This window comes from Cyprinodon variegatus, unplaced genomic scaffold (assembly GCF_000732505.1).
Source record: "Cyprinodon variegatus isolate N-32 unplaced genomic scaffold, C_variegatus-1.0 Scaffold537, whole genome shotgun sequence".
Classification (NCBI taxonomy): domain Eukaryota; kingdom Metazoa; phylum Chordata; class Actinopteri; order Cyprinodontiformes; family Cyprinodontidae; genus Cyprinodon; species Cyprinodon variegatus.
This window is the reverse complement of record NW_015150990.1, coordinates 311469-329814: the sequence shown is the minus strand read 5'-3', so window position 1 is coordinate 329814 and position 18346 is coordinate 311469. Positions and strand designations below refer to the sequence as shown.

The following is an 18346-nucleotide window of genomic DNA, read 5'->3' as shown; positions in this document are numbered from 1 at the left end:
CCTGCCTCTCTCTCACACTCCCTCCGTGGCTATCTTTCTCCACTACAAACTCTCATCATTCTTAAACAGTAGAGAGTTAGCCCCTAAAACTCTCACTGGTGTTGTGACTGTGCCAAAATGGTTAATCTAACTCTGGTCCAATTATGGATATAAGCTTACTGATATTGACAGATATATGTTTGCATAGCTGAACAGTCTTGGCACATAAGTGCATCCTGAGAAGCACAGCTGACTTCAACAATCCTTGCCTTACAAAAGTATTCAAGCATTTTTTATGCTTAAAACCAACATGTAATTCAATCCCAGTATTAGTGTGGCTAGAGGCATTGAAGAATGCCTCAATCAGATGAAACCAGCATAGACATGTTTGGTCTTCATGCACATATTGTGCTTTGCAGAGAAAGTCGTTAAACCCAAGCTAAGGTGAATCTTGACCTTTCAGAAGAACAATTATCTTAATGATCCGGAGCGAACATACAACTGTTTAGATGGAAGTCATGTATTAAGAGTCTTCTAGTCTCTTATCTGCCAGACTGTTTCCTTTTGTTTGGTTACAGGATGCATTTTGAGATAAGACCCTAATTTGATAATACAATAGCGTTAAAAATTTAAGGTCAATATAAGAATACGTTAATGAATGAATAAAAAAAAAGTACTTCTCTATGGCAAAGTTTCAACGTCTTTACTGGCAAACAGCAAATTTCCGGACTGCTTTGATGTGAGGATTTAGAGAATTACCTCTTGGTCAGAATAAACCCACAAACTCTGAAGTCATAAAATACTGATGCAAAAGGATTTGCACATGAAGAGTCTAATTTTATTAAATGCAGTGCTTGGTAGTATGGCATTTTAAATTTACTGGCACACCAACACTTTAACTGATGGAACTTAAAGTCAACAACTTAGAGAGTTTAAAACCGCAAATTCAAAGTGACTTTTAGGGTAGAGAGAAGTTTAGAAAGTCCGAGTTCCTCCACACAAAAAGAAATCCTGGATGGACAGCCACGGTCAGTCAAGACATAAACACATTTTTCGGTGAATCAAAGTCCCATCCAACCCAAAGTGTGCCAGCGCTGCTCACATTAATAGTCCAGATTTTCCACCACTCCTGCATTTGCTTCCCAAATCTCATGTGAGAGGCTCTAACCGACTGGAAAATTCCTAAGTGACCTTTAGTCCCTGCGCTAATTTAGCTGGAATGGTAATGACGTTGTTACATATTCAAACTAAATTGCCTTAATTGTGAGCCTAGGAGTGGAATGCATTCACAGTAAGATTTCTGAATCGAAGGCGACTTGAAAGATGGAAAGCAGTGTGGGAGCCAAAGGAACTTGGAGATGGATGGACAAAGCAGAGGGGGAAGACATTGGTGGTAATTCGTTCTCGTGTTGATAAATATGATAAAATGTCAAGTAAGAGGGACTCTAGCTATGAAGAGACTTACAGAGGATGATTATGCACTGACGCAGCGATAATGAGCTCCTACAGAGATGGGCTAAGATAATTTAGACTGTGTTTTTTATAACTACAGCTAAAGTAGCATAACACAAGCAGCACATTTGAAGTGGAACTAAACAGATAAAGGATTTTATACAACTGTCCTCTCAGACAGATTTTACTCCTTAGCTGTGGATATATGCAGCTCCTCCAAAGTAACCATGAATTCCCCAGCTGCTTCTCTGATTAATGCTTTCCTTATCTCATTTTTTAAAACCTTTTTCTTCTTCTTCCCATTTATACTACCAAATAAGTGCCTCTGCATCATGATATCCAATTAAAGTACACTGAAATCCATATGAATACACTACATTTCTATCTATTGACACATGATCATTTATATTATGCAAAAGCTTCTGGTATCTTTTCCAACTTACCCAAATCCCACCAAAACAAATCTTTATCTTGTCAGATTTTAAAAAGTTATGGAGGTCTTAGGAGAAAAAAAAAAATCCTAATGACTTAACTGTTCGTTTAGGAATTCTGTCTGAATTACCCCCCACCATCAAATGCAATTAGCTGCTCTTTCATGTGAGCTTTATGTAATGCAATACTTCATTAGCATCATTCATTCATATTCAGGCCTGGATTATAGGCTGGAAATTCTTTATTTGATGAGATGGAGGCAAGCTGCTGTAGTTTTAAAGATGTAAAATAAGGCCTACATAGAGAGAGACTGGGAATAATGAAGAGAGTTTGATTTCTTGTGGAATTATGGAATAATTATCCTATCTTGTGATTATCTACTTTCTATGATGAGAGGTGATTGGGAAAATGATTCTTTTGAAACAAGGCACTTACTAAGCAGCAGAAAAAAACCTCGTTAACAATGTTTTGATGTCTAATATTTCAAAATTTCATTAAATTACAAAAAGGGGGGTGTAATGTTTTCCAAAATGCATAATTGGGATATGAAATTCAAATATCACTAGAGGAGTTCCTTTCATAAGCGATCAGTTTAGAGAGAGAACAAAATTCAGACCGCAATCATTTTTTCTTATTTTCTCTGTGGTCAATTTTAGCTTCGTGTCAACATCCCACAGTCTTTACCACTGAGCTGTTATTTTCTGCTGTTTGTTGTCAAAATGACACATCTTCTCCCCTCTCATTCCACTTCTGAGCGCTTCTACGGCCACCGAGCCAAACAATCACCAGCAGCCAACAGGTTGTTTTGGCCTATTATAGCTATCACAAAGAAATGACCCCCACCGTTTTAGCCGAGGACTCCGTCGCTCCGCCATCTAATACACTTCCAAACTCTATTGTCCTCTCACAATCCACAATAAGTGATAAGGAGCACATGTAACTGTGTATTACAAATCCCATTCGCCTCCCTTTCATCTTCTGTCGCACGCTTAAACTGTTCATTTTCTGCCATCGGAGGCGAGCGTGTTTACGGGAGGCAGAGCAATATGCACTCACTGGTTTGGGAGATGACTTTGGCTCTGAGGGCCGCATGTGCAAGTGGGTCATCATTGCCTGAAGACGCTCGCGTTCTTTAGAAAGCTGTTAAGAGAGAAGGAGAAGAGAGAGTGCATTAGTGTGGATTAAAGAGGAAAGGAAAGACGGAGGAAGGAAAGGATGAACAGAGACAGGTCAGGCAAAACAAATAGCATTTTCATGTTTTTGTCAATATCCGAATTTAGGTCAGTGAAGGCTTTGACAGTAACAAGCTGGTTGGGCCATAAATTAGGTGGTCCTGAGTGTCTGCTCAAAGTCCTGTGGACACTGTTAGGGGGATGCAGTGCATCTAGCAGCTGCCGAGAGGTGAAGGGGTCTCCCAAACGGGGTGCCAGGCAGCCCCGCCTCTCTGGTCCAGTTAGTGGCCCCAGCCGGTGCTCATCATCAATCTAATTCAGGTGGAGTGACAGGGACTGGACCTTGAGAAAGGCTGAAACCCTACCGCCCCTTAATAACACTGACATACACAGAGCTGGGCCTCATTACAAGTGATGGGTCTTGTGTTGGAAAGAAACTGAGATGATGGAGCTCAGGACTGAAGGAAAAGGAGGAAAAGAGGGGAGTGTAGAAAGAACAAGAAGCAATCATATTGGGACAGTAGAATTTTGCAAAGATATTTGAAACTGAAATGTACATTGTTTCTTTTATTCTAAGTTATTTTCTTTTAGAACCTCTAAGAGTTGTGATTAAATATAAATTCAGAAATCAAAGTGCTCAATAAAATTTTTGAAGATCTTGAAGCACATTTGGGATTCAAAGTTTTACATTGAATCAGAATATTCAAATAAAAATTAAAGTGAATTCTTCTTCAATTCTTTTTTTGTGTAAGATTATAGTACAGCAGCAAAAAGTGATTTTATTGGGCCTTTTTTTTTTTTTTTGATTGGACATTTTTACCAGGGGTCCCAAAACATTTGTTCGCCTCCTTCTTTATTTGTTTCAAAAGCCAGAGCGCCGCTCATCTGCAGTGCTGAGTAATAATGTCACTCAATCAGCGCTCTCATTATCTATCCAACATGACTTCTTAATAAGGTCACGCTCCACCTACTGAAAATAGTTCCCTCCTTTTGAGCTTTCTTCAGGTGCAAAGTGCAGTTAATTAACACAGCAGACTGGGAGAGATGCGCTTGCTATTAATTGGAAAGAAAAAGGAGGAAAAAAAAACGGAAGCAGAGGAGAAAATAAAGCATGAGCTTAATTCAATTAAAACAGCCATAATGGCTTTCGTTGTAAGGCCTGAGGATTCCTTTGTTTAGCGGCTTTGTTGAATTCAGCAGGTCCTGCTTGTCTGGAAGTATAAAAAAAAAAACACAATGTGGTCTTTCTCCTACCTGTGCAAGTTTTACTAAATAAACTTTTGACTGCTGAAGCCATGACTAAAAATTCTAGTGGTGAAAACACTATTTGCTGTGATGTAGTCTTGGCACTTTTCTGCTTAAAAAAGAAACTTACTTGTATTTCAAGCTGCTGTACGACTTGCATCTGGACTCTACACTGGGCTGTGCTTCTGTCATCGAGAGCGTGTTCACTGTTTAGGTGCCTGGAAGGACAAATAGATACATATGTTAATCTCACAGTGATATTACTTTTAAAGAGACAAATTTCATTATTGTATTATTTTGATGCATAATTATGGTTTAATTTAAATTAATTAATTGTAGCTATGGGATCACTGATCTGTTGGAAGGCAAACTCCTGGCTGGTCAAATCTCTTTGATGGCTTTTCTTTCAGTAGAGCCCATTTAGCGCCATCTTCCCTTCTGCTGCTGTAGAAAGGTATCCCCATAGCACACTGCTTTCACCACCAAGCTTCACCGTTGAGATTGTGTATTTAAAGTGATGAATACTCTCACTTTTTCATCACACTTGATTTAGAGGGATATTGTTATGCATCCCAATATTGCTTCAAAGCTGCCCTGCAATTTTACCCCTTACCTGTCTGATGTGTCCTCTAGTCTTCAAAACGCTGTTTTATTCACAAATTCACTAAGGCATTCACAGAGTAATGCTGAGATTGCTTTAAACCTTGTTAGACTGTATGTTGATAATAATAATAATGCAATGATCTGCTGCTCAGGGTTTTTGGTACCATTAACTTTGCGTTTTTTGTTAGGCGTTGACTTATGTTGGTCTGTGTTTGCTGTGACAATGTAGTATATATTTTTTAATTACATCCTAGTTTCTTTTTGATGTTTTTTCAGTTATTTTCTATTCAGAATCCTTTAGCCTTTGCCTTCGTTTTATTTTGCCATTCATTGTTACAGTTATCTTAAGGTTTTGTTTCCATAGCATCATAGTTATTTTAAGTTATCTCCAGCCCTTTCCTTATCCTCTAGTTTTTCCTTTGGTTATTCTGTATTTTCCAGTCATCAGTTTAATTCCTCTTTAGCATTTATTTAGGTTCTTTTTAAGTTATACTTAAGCCATGTTGTATTCCCTGGTTACTCTCTGTCGCCCCCAAGAGACCCTCACCTTTCACTTTAGCTCCCTTCTAGCTATTCCTGTTCACACCTGCTCCCAATTACTTGATTACTCTATCCATTCATTCATTCACTGTTTGGTGTATATACTACTCCTGTGCAGTTACTGTTTTCTGGATTATTTTAATTTTGTGTGTTAAAGTTGTGTGTTACCGAAAAACCTGTTTAAACCCGGGAACAATTGGCTTTTAGTGGTAGTGGGAACAGCTCTCTGATCCGTATCTACCTGGGTCAAACAACTCGGCAAACGTCCCGCGTAAAATTGTCTCGGCTGTGATCGGCATGCTGTGGGAACACCAGAGCCGTTACGTGACGCAACTGAATGCAACGTACCAACGTCAACACAACGCGCCAGCCACTTCTGATTTAACAATGGTGACATCACCTGGGCTCACTCAGCATGATGGTTTCACATAGCCATGGGGGGACATAGGTCATGCAGCTTGCCAGCTTTAAGTTAGACCCCACATTTTTTTTGCCAGTGGGAAGGGAACCAAATGAAAACTGTTAGCGGGTTGATCCATGTTTAAAAAACACATTTAAACCTGTTTTTTTCAGTGGGAAAACGGCTTTAGAAAGCACCATGAGTTAAAACTTACATGACTTGGTTTACCTTGATGAAAATTGTGATGGATAGTAATTACAGTATCAACTTTTGTTTTTATGATAATTTCTATACACAGACAACTATCTATGAGATCCCAGTTAGAAACCATTGTTCCCATCTGAAATAAAGTAATTAGCAGGAACATGAGGGTGTGAGGCACCATCTTTAACATGACAATAGTTCTGCGCCAGTTTAGATGGTGGTGGTGGTGGAGGAGGTGTCAGCGCCACCCTGAGCGCTGCTTTCTTCTAAGAATAAAACGTGCGGGCCCAGCAGAATGGCTTTGTCTCCCTAATTTATTGAAAACAATACACACAATTTAACACCAGCAACATTTGACACACAAAGGTGGCTCTTAACTTGAAGGTGCATTATCTTGCCACAGACATATTAAGTATATCTGGTATGTTCGCCTCATTAGAAAGAAAAAGGGCAGCCAGACAGCCATAACAGTCAATGAAGGTTTTTGTCTCGATTGGATTTCATCTGTAGGACACAAAAAGCTCAACCATTAAGATAGACCTTTATTCCAGACACACATACGCAGTAGCACAAATATGTAGTTGAAAAAGGGTTCCTAAAGTGTTGTGATGCTGGGTAATGAGCCTCTATCTAAATGATCATTGGAGACAAACTCACAAAGAAAGCTTTGAGGAGACATGCTTATGAAATGCCAGAGCTGCCACTTTATCTGCAGTAATTATAGGTTAGCTTGCAGACCCTTCAATGATCATTTACAGCACAGCCTCCAGTGCATTAGAGACAGTACAAAATCTCTTCCTCTGTGGCTTTCACTTTATCTGAGAACACACACTTGCTTACATTATCACCAACACACACTTCCACCACATATTTTTCACTGCACGCCCCCTATTCGCGTCCTGTTTATCTGCAAAGCACAAAACAAGACAACTCATTGAGCTGCTTTCTCTTGGCCTGTCAATCAGAAGCTGAGCAGAACATTCGTAATCACAATAGTCCTGTACCTTTCAATTAAGACTGAACACATTTTGAAGCGTTTCATCTCGTCCCTACCTTTGCTTTCCAAGCCATTTCAGGTCTAATGCTCTGAAAGGTTTTATTATAAATCAAGAATGAGGTAGTATAAAAAAAAGAAGAAAAACAGGGAGAGGTGGGGAGAGAAATGCATGAGGGACAGCGCTGGTTGATTTCCACAGCCCTGTGCCTAATTGCTGTTTCAGAACACGCATGCAAAAAAAAGGGGGGCATTTCATTAATCATTTAATCACGTCCCTCGCAGGATGAGGGAACTAATGTTGCAAATACCCTTTTCATTTCACTGCCCATAATGCTATCTTATGCACTTGATGTATGGTGTGTGTCATGAATTACAGCTGCTTCAAAAGCACAGAGATGGCTGCTCGCTGTCCCTGAAGATACCTCATTACAAAACAAGAGCAAAAAAAAAGGAAAAGATGTGCAAAATCTTTATCGAGCCCACGTCTCATCGACAAGCAGCTACGTTGAGTTAAGCGTGCATGTGTTTGTGTGTGAGGCCTCACGGCGGTCCTGCAGACAGTTAGAGCTTCATACATTCAATTTCACTGCTGGCCAGTTAGCAAGGCGATTACAGGAAGATTACTACGTGCATTTATAAAATATTCAAATGGTGCATGTTCTGCTGAGCATTAATAATGCCAAACAAAGACAGAAATGGAGGAGAAGGGGGTGGGCTGGCACCCAGAACATATAAAAAAATGACAAAAGAAAATCCTAGGTATTGAAATGAGGAGTAAAGAGACTGTTTTATGTTTCTAACCTGTCTAAACAGCAAATATAATCTTAATCCCCAGTTTTTCACCTAAATGTTCAATCTATTTACGTTTTTTTTTATGTGTAACAACAGATCAGGTGTGATTTTATAGTGGGATGTAAATGATATATAGCTTTCAAAAAAGTGTGATGTACATTTACTCTCAGCCAGCATGACTCTGGTGACTTTGGGTAAAACTTTTCCTGATTGCTTTCAATTAACAAGAAAAAAATGTTCACTATGACAGTAAAAAGATACGTAGATTAGACAGACACCCTTTAATTTCAGAAAAGAATGTAGAATAAACTTTCACTCTGATAACCTTAAATAAATCATTTTAAAATGTGCCTTTCTTAGAGGAAAAAAAGTCGTAAAAAAAACATCAAACACCATAAGATGACAGTAAAAAAACAAGAAAAAAAGACTTGGAATAGTGTTGTTTGCATTTATATTCAGCCCTCCTGACTCCAATACTCTTAAATAAACAAAATATTGATTCACATGAGCTATAAATTAATAGGTAAAGAAAAATAAAACACGAAAAAAAAAAACATGCCTGTGTAAATTCGCAGTCATCTGGGTCATGGCAACTATAAAACAGGCTGAAATAGGAAAGCAACCAGCCTTTCAAAAAATATATATATATATATATTTTTTTTAAACACGTTTTTCTTTTTTTTTTTTGTGGATGATGGGCAATTGGGAAATATGATGTAGACTGGAAGATGTGGCCACAACCTTTGTTGTTAAACCCCAAGTAAGACTTCCTGCAATATTAGAACATGCAGCTTGTCTTAAAGATCTCGAAGGGTTTTACCCCGTAGCTACAAACATGAATATGTATAGGCCATCAACGTCCACCTAGGGCCCAATAATAAATCTACTCAAGCCAGCGTATATACAGTGTACACTTCTGCTAATTGTCTGTGTGTATTATCAGGGGCTATGAAGGCCCATCAGAGAAAACTCTGCCCCTAACTGTGCGTACATGACACACTAAAAGCAATTCAGTAGCATACTTTTTAATGAATGCATTAAAACACTGCCTGTTTACACACAGTGTCTTTTGTGGACACTGTCACCATTTGGCGATAGTGCCCTGTCTTTTAAAGGTCCTCGTAGGGTGGAGCATGGCTTCACCATGAAGGGCTGGGGACCTGCTTAAGTAAATGCCTGTCTCGACAATGTGCATATGTGTACATTATATAAAGACAGAGACATTTGGTTACAGCCTTGTGGGTTTAATTAGTAGCGGGTTACAGACACCAGCGTTCAGGTTAGTGGCTGAGCTTGCCATTTTAACACAGAGCCTGCCTCAGTGCCACTAATAAGGAGAGCAGAACGGTGACAGAACATTGGAGAGTGGTGGGAGGCGATTTTTCCTTCTTTTAAGGAAAGAACTTTCCCTTTCAAATACAGTGATGTATAATTTTATTGTCTTGTATTTTATCAAATCGTATCACAGAACTAGAGATAGATGCTATTAGAAAAATGTATACAATGACGATATCATTGGTAGCTCATGTGATAATACAATTGCTATTAGGTTCAAATGGTCATAGCTATTTCATTGGATAATATGTGACCTTTAAACTCTAGGACACAATTAATTTTGCCAAGATTCATTCCATTGAGGCCTCAATCAATGTAATAAACATTTCTTTCCTGTATAACTCTGAAAAATAAGATGGACGTAGCTAAAAACCACAAAGAATTTGAGGCTGGACCGAATGTTATTTTTAAGGTAACATCAGAACACCATGTATCCTTTTCGTTCAGTTTCACATTTATTATGCTGATCTTTTCAACTCCATTTGTGTCCTTTTATTTTTACCAAAGGCTGCTCACAAACACAAGTCTTGCACATAGCCTTAACGCCTTCATGTGTCTCAGCCCTCTTTGTCGTATATTAACACAAATAGAACCACAAACCAAAAAAAAACCCAGTCGCTCAAGAAACATTCCCATGGATATTATTTCATTTTGAACTTCACAGAGCTAATTCGGGGTGCCATGCTACCTCGCGGCTACCTTTTGCAGGTGAGACACTTTAAAGTGCACCGTGGAGCCGTTAAATGCTGATCTTGACAAGTTTCTTCATGCAACAAAACAATAGATGACTAAAGGTGTCACTGCTGCTGAGCTGAGCTCCTGCAGCGAGCAACAACTTGGGTCTGTCCCCAACCCCTTCCCAACAAACGAACCCCCCCGCACCTTCCACTAAAGTACCAACATCTTAGCTGTCATCTAAATCTGACATCCGCTTTATGTAACCCCCGTTTAAACTGTGCCTGTGTGTGTGTGTGTGTGCAGATCAGTGTGTGTGTGTGTGTCAAATGGCATCTCTGGAAACATAAAAGGACTCCCTCTGACATCTACAATGACTGCTCCAAGGCATGGCACCGAGCCGCCATCTTTGTTCTAATGACAAGCCTGCCTTCTTTGTTGCCTTCTGTTTTCTTGCGCTCGCTGGGTTATAGCATGGTTTGTGTATGCGACTCAGCCAAGTGTTGCGATTCTGTAACAGGCAATGTTCTGCAAAATATTCTTACAAAACTGTCTGTCGATCTGCTCACCTGTTTTTACTTTGAAATCAGTGTTTTCTCTCCGCTTGTCTTCCTGGCTCCTCTGGTTTGACTTCACAAGCATGTGTTGTTTCATAGAAGCTTATCAGCTTACTGTATCCAGCATAAACATGCATCTTTTACACTGTGCATCTCTAGTCATGGATAAAGTGACCAACTAAGCTACCTACACAGAGTATCCTTAAAGCACACAGACTAGCGTGTGTTTGCGTGTGAACAGAGCATACATTGCCAAAAGATAGAGTGAAGCTTTCTATTTAGTGAGTGCGCTTAGGTGATTGGATATGATATCAGAAAACCTGCTAATCCTTCACTGTCTTGCAGAATCACAGGTACATCTTTCCCCAAAGCTTCAAGGCAAACCGTTCTACCAGAACTACAGGATGTGTAGTCTTGAACTGTGCATCACATTCTAAATAACTTTTACCACTTTCATTATATAGATATCATTTAACATTTTATCGGATTCTAACCACAAAAAATATTTGATTTTGTTCAGGTTTTGATGTGTGTCATTTATTGCAGCCCGTTGAGGTTAATGAAAAACAAATGTATAAGGTATTCATCCTATGTTACCTCTAAATAAAATCCAAGAAAAGCAACATTAAGTCTACCAACGCAAGGATGTTCTCCTTAATTAACAAGTCAGGGAAGGAGAAGGTAATTCTGACTCAGGTGGGAGAATTTGAAAACAGAACAGCTACTAGAAGCATACTCCACAAATGTGGTATTTATGGAAACCTTGTAAGAAGAGAGCAATTCTCTGAAGGAAAGTAGCAAGAAAACCAACTCTGCGGGTTGCATTGAGAAATTTGAGGTTGAAGGAGTTCTTCTCCGATGTGGCACAAAAATGTAACATTTCTGCCAAACTCTGCAGTGGAAATCATTGCATCTGAAACATGGTGGTGGAAGCATTATGCTTTGGTTGACATGTGGTAAAGGATTCTTTCCACCAAGAAAAACAAAGCCAAATACGAAACAAAATAAAAACTGGTGCAGCAACCAGCAGCAGCACTAGTTTGTAGAAATCCATTTGAACACAATAAAACTTCCCAGATCTGCAGTTCTAAATATGTGTCTGTGAAATCTTTACAAATGCATAAATTCAATGCCACCCTACAACTACCTAGTACCTTGTAGTAGTCTAATTCTGTCACATAAGATCAAACAGTGTCTTTAACGTCACTAAATGCAAAAAAAAAAAAAAAAAACAGCTACCGGTTCTGACATTTATAACACACATATCCCAGAGAATATAACCAAACGCTTCTTACACAGCAGCTATAATATCTATTCATGCCCATTTTGTTCAAAAACAATGCAGTCAATTATAGACCTTTAAACTTTATTTGCCTTGACAGCGTGTGAAAACGAGGCCTAATCTACTGCCTCGAAGTCTCTTTGAAAAGACTTGAAAACACTGTTTATTGGAATAATATCAATCCACAGATACTCCTCCGAGCTGTAATTCACAAGATGCTGTAGAATTAGTAAATGCTTGACCCAAATCCTACATTCTACTTTTTTCTCTTTTTTCTATGAGTACGTCTCCTAGCTTTCTGCACTTTATTACACTCAATACTGCAGAGAATTGCATGACTGGGAAAATAAGTGGATACATTGTCCTGATTTGGGGAGTTTATGAGAATTCACATGGACATTTACAGCCCATGAAAAACACTCACCAGATCGTTATTTCACAGTTAATTACAAATCTAATTAGAATATTCAAATTAAAGCTTTCCCTTTCTTTTCTTCTCTGTGTGAGAGCGACGAGTCAGGGATACAGGGAGGGAGAGCGGCTCTCGGTGAGTGGCAATGTGATAACCTGTAATCGGCAGCGCTGCAAACACCTTCTTCCTTTGATGTCCCCCCACTAACATCCTGGCAACAAAGCCGGCCAATTACAAATGAGCTAATTAACTAAATTGTTGATGGAGCATGAAGAGTTCATTTGCTCCGGCGCCTGCACCATGACAACAGTGAATGGGGGCCCTTTGTTGTGGAGGCAAGTGTGCGGCCGTGCGACTTGCCATTAGCTTTTGACGCTTTTTCACAAACCTATCAGGTCCCTCCACGCTGCGGAGGAAATTTGTTATGGATCAGAGTTGGTTTGAGTCATGCTTTGCAGGAGCAGAACCCTGTCAACTAGCTGTCTAGAGGTCAGAATGTGCCCTGTAAAAAGACAGGAAGGGTTTCCGAGTAAGGCCACCAAGAAAGGAGGGACAAAAGGGATTGCTTTGATGTGTCCTACTAAAAATAAAACATGGCAACATGAACAGGGTTGGGAAAGAACTCACACTCTAAACCTTTTTGTTATTTTGTCACAATACAACCAGGACATTTGAAGCATTTCATTGGGACTGATCAGGGGTGTCTAAAGTCAGGCCCTTGATGATTTTATGTGGCCCCTAGTATAAAAAAGACCTGCCAGCATAGACTGTAGGTGTATATGGAGCCTCTAACTTTTAGGAAGAGGTTTCCACAGGAAATATATATGTTTGTCTTGTATTTCTCAAGCTTTTTGCCATAATATCTACCCTTACCGTACATGTAAGTCAATAGACAACAACTTTTACTCAAAAGTAAACTTGAGTCATTATTTAAACTTGGTTGAGCAGGGCAAGGACTTTAACAGAAATAAATATGTAAATAAACAAAACCCTATCTTTTTCTAGTTCCAAAATGCCTACACATTTCTAAAATGCCTCCAGTGAGTTTTAGTTTGTTCTCCTTTCAACTCACACCAGCTAACACAACACAACCCCGCTGAAGAAAAATAAAATCCCCACAGCATGATGCTGCCACTACTATACTTCAAATGGTTCAGTTTTGGTAACATTCAATGATGGTCTCACCAAAACAGAGCATGTTACGTGCTACTTTGTACTTATCTTGTCTTATCTTGTGGTAGTGAGGTAAAGTATATGAATGCCAACTGCTGCTAAGCACTGCAATTGAGAGATATGAGAGCTCATGGAAACAACACCACATCACATGAGAAAATGTTCTTACTTCAGAAACTGTCCAAAGTCCTCACACATGTTCTCACAGCCAGGCCACTTGCACACACCATGACCGTATAGAGGGTGGGTTCGTCCGCCTTCTTCATGAAGTGAGCTGGAGGAGGATCAAACAGAAGAGAAGATTCAAAATGGACATAAGAAGTCACATTGTTTGCCTGGATATTTATTATCCAAGAAGGAGAAAAAGGTAGGGCAAAGAAAACAGAAATATACAAATTAAAAGTTTGGGAACAAGGGACATCTGACAGTTGTGACTAATGTGTAAAGAACCTCTCAAGAAAATCCAGAATGAGTCGGAACTGCAGCCACAACTCCATGTTGTAAATCCATTATCAGAGAGGAATAGGCACTGGCTTTCAAGTAAACATTAAAAATCCAGACAGCCATATAATTCTCATCAGGAGATTAATACAGTGTGTAACTTATGTTCTTTGAGGACAAGGGTGTTCTGGCGTTTTCAAATGGCACCCAAATAAGTTACGACCCTGCCTAGACAGCACATCCTATTAAAGATGACAGTTTAACCTTTAGGCTTGGCACTGGTGTGTGAGTGTGCTCATGGAAATGTGTGTGAGGGTATGTGGATAGGTTATGCCTGAGGATGTGTGTGGTCGAAGCCTTGGCAGATCTCACACAGCGTTTTTACAGAGGGGCTTCCCCCACATCGATCCGTGGCGTGTTAGTAAGCAGAGCTCCTGACAATACTCCTTGTTCGATCATTACGAGGCACCACACACCCCTCGGGGACACAAACAGATGTTTTCTTTTCTTCCTTGTCTTCTCATTTAGTTTCCCTCTCTTCTTCTATGTCTTTTTTTTCTCTCCAAGCCTACTTTTAGTGGGACTGCAGAGATAGCATCTACTTTAAACCAATTACACAGCACTTCCACCTCTATTGCAAGTCTCTAAACACAGACACACACGCACACATCTCTATCCTTAGTCCTTATTATAATATCGCCCAAGAAAAGCCTTTGAATAATGCATGGCCCGGATAGGCAGATATGTGAACAGCCAGTGTTTCGGTGCTTGGTGCATTTATAAAAGACGCCATCACAAGAATAAACATCCTAGAAACGCCACTCAAGGCATCACATATTCTGTTTACATGACAAGCAAGCAAGGAAGGTAATTTTCAAAAGAGGAAAAAAAAAGAGACAAAGCACTAAATACTTAATGTACAAGCGGGTTACCTTGTCTTGTCTGCCAAAAAGGTTTGTTGCAAGTGTAAGTGTGCCTGCCTGTATGGCTTCTACACCCTGCGTTTGATAAGAGTGTGCAAGCTAAGTTTGTTTACAGGCTCCCATGGGAGCACAATGTTGTTTTAGCTCTTGTTTTCTTTGCTTGAATATCACTAAGATACAAATAATCTATTGAATAAATAAACAAAACGTTGTTTTCGACAACATCAAGCAGCGTGTGGTGTAATCTCTAAATGGCCGCCTCATGGTGTTTTCTCTACCTCTCGCGCTCTCTTTCCCGCTCTCGTCTGTGGTTGAGGATGGGCGACTGTCCATTGGTGAGGGACTGATGCGAGATGGGCGGCGATGCTTTGGCAGGGTTGGAGGAGGTAGTTGAAGTGGAGTTGTTGGTGGAGAGGTCTAACCCGCTGCTGACCACTCCGGTCCCAGTGTTGGCGCCACCAATGCCGCCACTGCTGTTGTGTTTGATGCCATTGTCCTCCATGGTGTGACCGCCACCACCACCTCCAGTCACATCTTTCCAAAGTTGCTGGAGCTCCGCTGGGCTTAAACCACCTGTAGACATCAATGAGAAGGTAGATGTTATATTCCAGGGCTACCTAAACTGTGTTTTAAAACCTTTAAATATTTTAAGCAGTCATATAATGTTGAATTTGCAGCTAAAAGGCTTCAATCAGTCTATTCACTACATACTTAAATTCTTTGCTAAGTCAGACATTGACGTTAACTGGAAAATGGCTCGCTGGTCCATAAAAATAACATTGAATTCTTGCCTGTTCCACCTTCAGGTAAACACGGTTTTCTATTTTAGTGTGGAAACTCATTATACAATATTTACTCCTCTGATCTAGTCAAAAACCTCCCTGTCTGTTGTTTTCAATCTCCGCCATTTTAGTTGTAAACAACAAACAGGAGTGTTTACTTGAAACAGAGAAGGAAATGGAGTCTGTTCTCTACTCTCCCCCTGTGTTTGTGCTTTTATTCGTCTCAATGAAGGCAGTAAACAACAACAACAAGCACTGAAAGAAGGGGGAGTGGAGGGATAGAAGCAAAGATGGAAAAAAAACGAACACAAATACTTGCAGAGCAAAGAGAGAGAGGCAGAGGTAGACAAACAGGGCAATGAAGACAAGAAGGAAGAAACTAAACATTCATGTGCAGAGTTCAGGACAAATTGGTCGGTGGGGGAGCATAGCAATGAGAGGGAGGCAGACAGACACTTAAAGAAAACGCAATAGGATTACATGCGCATACCAATTAGAAAAACTAAGACAAGATAGAGAGACATAAAAGGAAAATATCACTTATACCTGCAAACAAATAACAGGAAGTCATGTGCTCCATATCAACACAACTACTTACCTGTTGGGGGCAGGGTCTGTCCGGGCAGGGCGGCCTGACCTGGAGCGGGCCCGGGCAGTGAAAGCAGGCCCTGCCGCTGCATGTTGAGCAGGTGCTGCTGCTGCTGAAGCTGCTGCATCTGCAGGAGCTGTTGCTGGAAGACGAGCTGCTGGGCGGCCAGCTGCTGCTGCTGCTGCTGCTGCTGCTGTTGCTATAGAGAGGAGGAGGAAGAGGACGAGGAGCAAGAGGGGAGCATGGAGAAGAGGAGGGAGAGAAAATTACAGTGGAATTAACAGCTGAGAGAGCAGAAGATGTTGGCTCGCCGTCTGTAATGTGTGTGAGCATTCGGAGAAATCTCCCTCGCCTTTTCAGTGACCTTAGCTTCCCCTCCTTGCTTCTTCCACTGCAGGTTCTAGCTCTCTGTCTGCTCGCATTAAGTCTTCCCTCCTGATTTTCGGGCTGTACCAAAATGCTGCTATCTCCTAACAGAAGTGAGACTGTCAGGGTATGTTTCTGATTGTGTATGATACTAAGCCTCTGGTATAATCCTTCCCCCACCATCCCTGATAGTTAATTGTCTCGTCTTTCTTGAAGCTCTGTTACAGCTTATTTGACCGGAGGGAGCAGACAGAGTGAGAGGTTTATGACTCCACGTGCATTTGAATGCAAAGACCCAAACACACAGGTAGCTCCTCACCCCACCTCCCCTCCCACTCCACTCACCTTACTAGACTGTTTATTGGTGAGCTAAACAACCAATACAACAAGATTGAAAACGTCAAACTGGAAATCTGTTAGCAAAAATATTCAAACCCCAACAAACATCTTCAACACTGTCCCGTTAAAGCACAAAATCTTTTATTTCTAGGACCAAAGGACCAAATTTTAAAAAACAGGTGCAGATGTACAATAAAAGAAAGGTGCCTGGGAATCAAAGATTTTCTCAAAGAAATCAAACTGAAATTCTAATAGAAACATATTGAAAACACAATGTTGCCACCACCATATTTCACAGTGGGAATGGAGAATTCAGGGTTACCTGCAGCGTTAACTGTCCTCCATTAACATTGTACACACCAAAAAGAACAATTTTGGTGCCAGCTGATCAGAACACACCTATCTGCCTGTGTCTGATAGATAGCTTGTGAAAGAGGCAGCAAAAAAGAATATATTATACTATAGTTTTCTTTTAACAAATGCTATCTTTCTGCCATACTTGCGCAAATGCTATTTGGATAGCATGCATGTTGTGTCAAGAAATTAGTCAAACTAATGTTACTGCAGCTTCTGCAGAGTCACTAGAGGCCTATTAGTTTCTCTCACTACTGCTCTCTTTGTCAAATAAGGTGAATGCACATATACTTGTGAGTTTGCAATTGTGGAATATTCAGATGCCTGGCTGAATAGTGTATAGGAGTGGCAAAACTTGAGATGCACTCACTGGAAAACAGGCTGCATAATGGACTGATAGAGAGAGACAGTTTGCTCCCTCACCTTGCAACCTTCCAAGATGCCTCAAGAGAAATAAAGGAGCAATTTCTATTCCATATTTGACGGCAAGGCCCCTGCAAAACTCTATTCACAAATCCAAACAGAAACAAAGCCGTCGGGAGGTCAGTTGTGACTTCCTGTTGGGGGCAGCATAATGGGTTGGTTGAAGACACTGTGAGGTGCATCACAGAGGAAATGAAAAAGAAAGGGGGTCTGTGTGTGTTTATGCGACACCCTCTTTCTTTCTTATCAATTTAAATGCTTCAGGTGTTGTCTGGAGGTGGCCCTGCACTGACTCACAAGGTTCAGCATCAACAGTCTCAAGCAAATGCGCCTTTGGTGTCTCGCTTGTCTTCTGTTTTCACAGACAAGAGGAATGAGACAGAGCCATAGCTGTCAACCAGCTGCTTGTCATTAAGATTTATGAGAGGCCAACATGTTAACTTTGGTGCCGCTGAGTTGTTTATATTGCTGTAGAAAAAGTTCATTAACAGACTGGGTGCAGGACCCTATGAATTTAGCCAGTTAGCTATATAGTAGCAATATAATTAACCTATTATGAATTAAACAGTTTCCCTGAAATTGAATGAAAAGTATAGATTCTGGTTTTCGTTTTAAATACACAATTAAAGTGTAAGACTCCATCTGTAAGAATTAGAAATATGCTTTTTTCCTTTTTTGTGTTTATCTTTATAGCTTCTACATGTTTTTAAATCTTTGTGCATGAATATCATGCGTGATGTTGCATCTACCTCTTTAGCCTGCTTGCCGGGATGCTGTTGCTGGAGAAGCTGCAGATGAAGCTGTTCCTGCTGTTTCTTATAAAACTCCTGCAGGTGTTGCTGTAGAAATAAGCGTTCACAGAGAGAACAAAAGACATAG

General features: G+C 40.3%; 1 protein-coding gene across 9 annotated transcripts in view; it reads right to left on the bottom strand.

Annotated features, from left to right (window-relative positions):
- Positions 1-18346, bottom strand: part of LOC107095319 (forkhead box protein P2-like) — a 117653-nt gene that overhangs the window by 14618 nt on the left and 84689 nt on the right. For all 9 annotated transcript variants that reach the window (XM_015391353.1, XM_015391357.1, XM_015391354.1 and 6 more), the window contains 6 exons: positions 18217-18306; positions 15995-16184; positions 14893-15187; positions 13420-13524; positions 4411-4498; positions 2920-3003 (listed from right to left, as the gene is read on the bottom strand). In XM_015391353.1, the coding sequence (XP_015246839.1) occupies positions 2920-3003; positions 4411-4498; positions 13420-13524; positions 14893-15187; positions 15995-16184; positions 18217-18306 (852 nt within the window). The remainder of the gene's footprint in view (positions 1-2919; positions 3004-4410; positions 4499-13419; positions 13525-14892; positions 15188-15994; positions 16185-18216; positions 18307-18346) is intronic.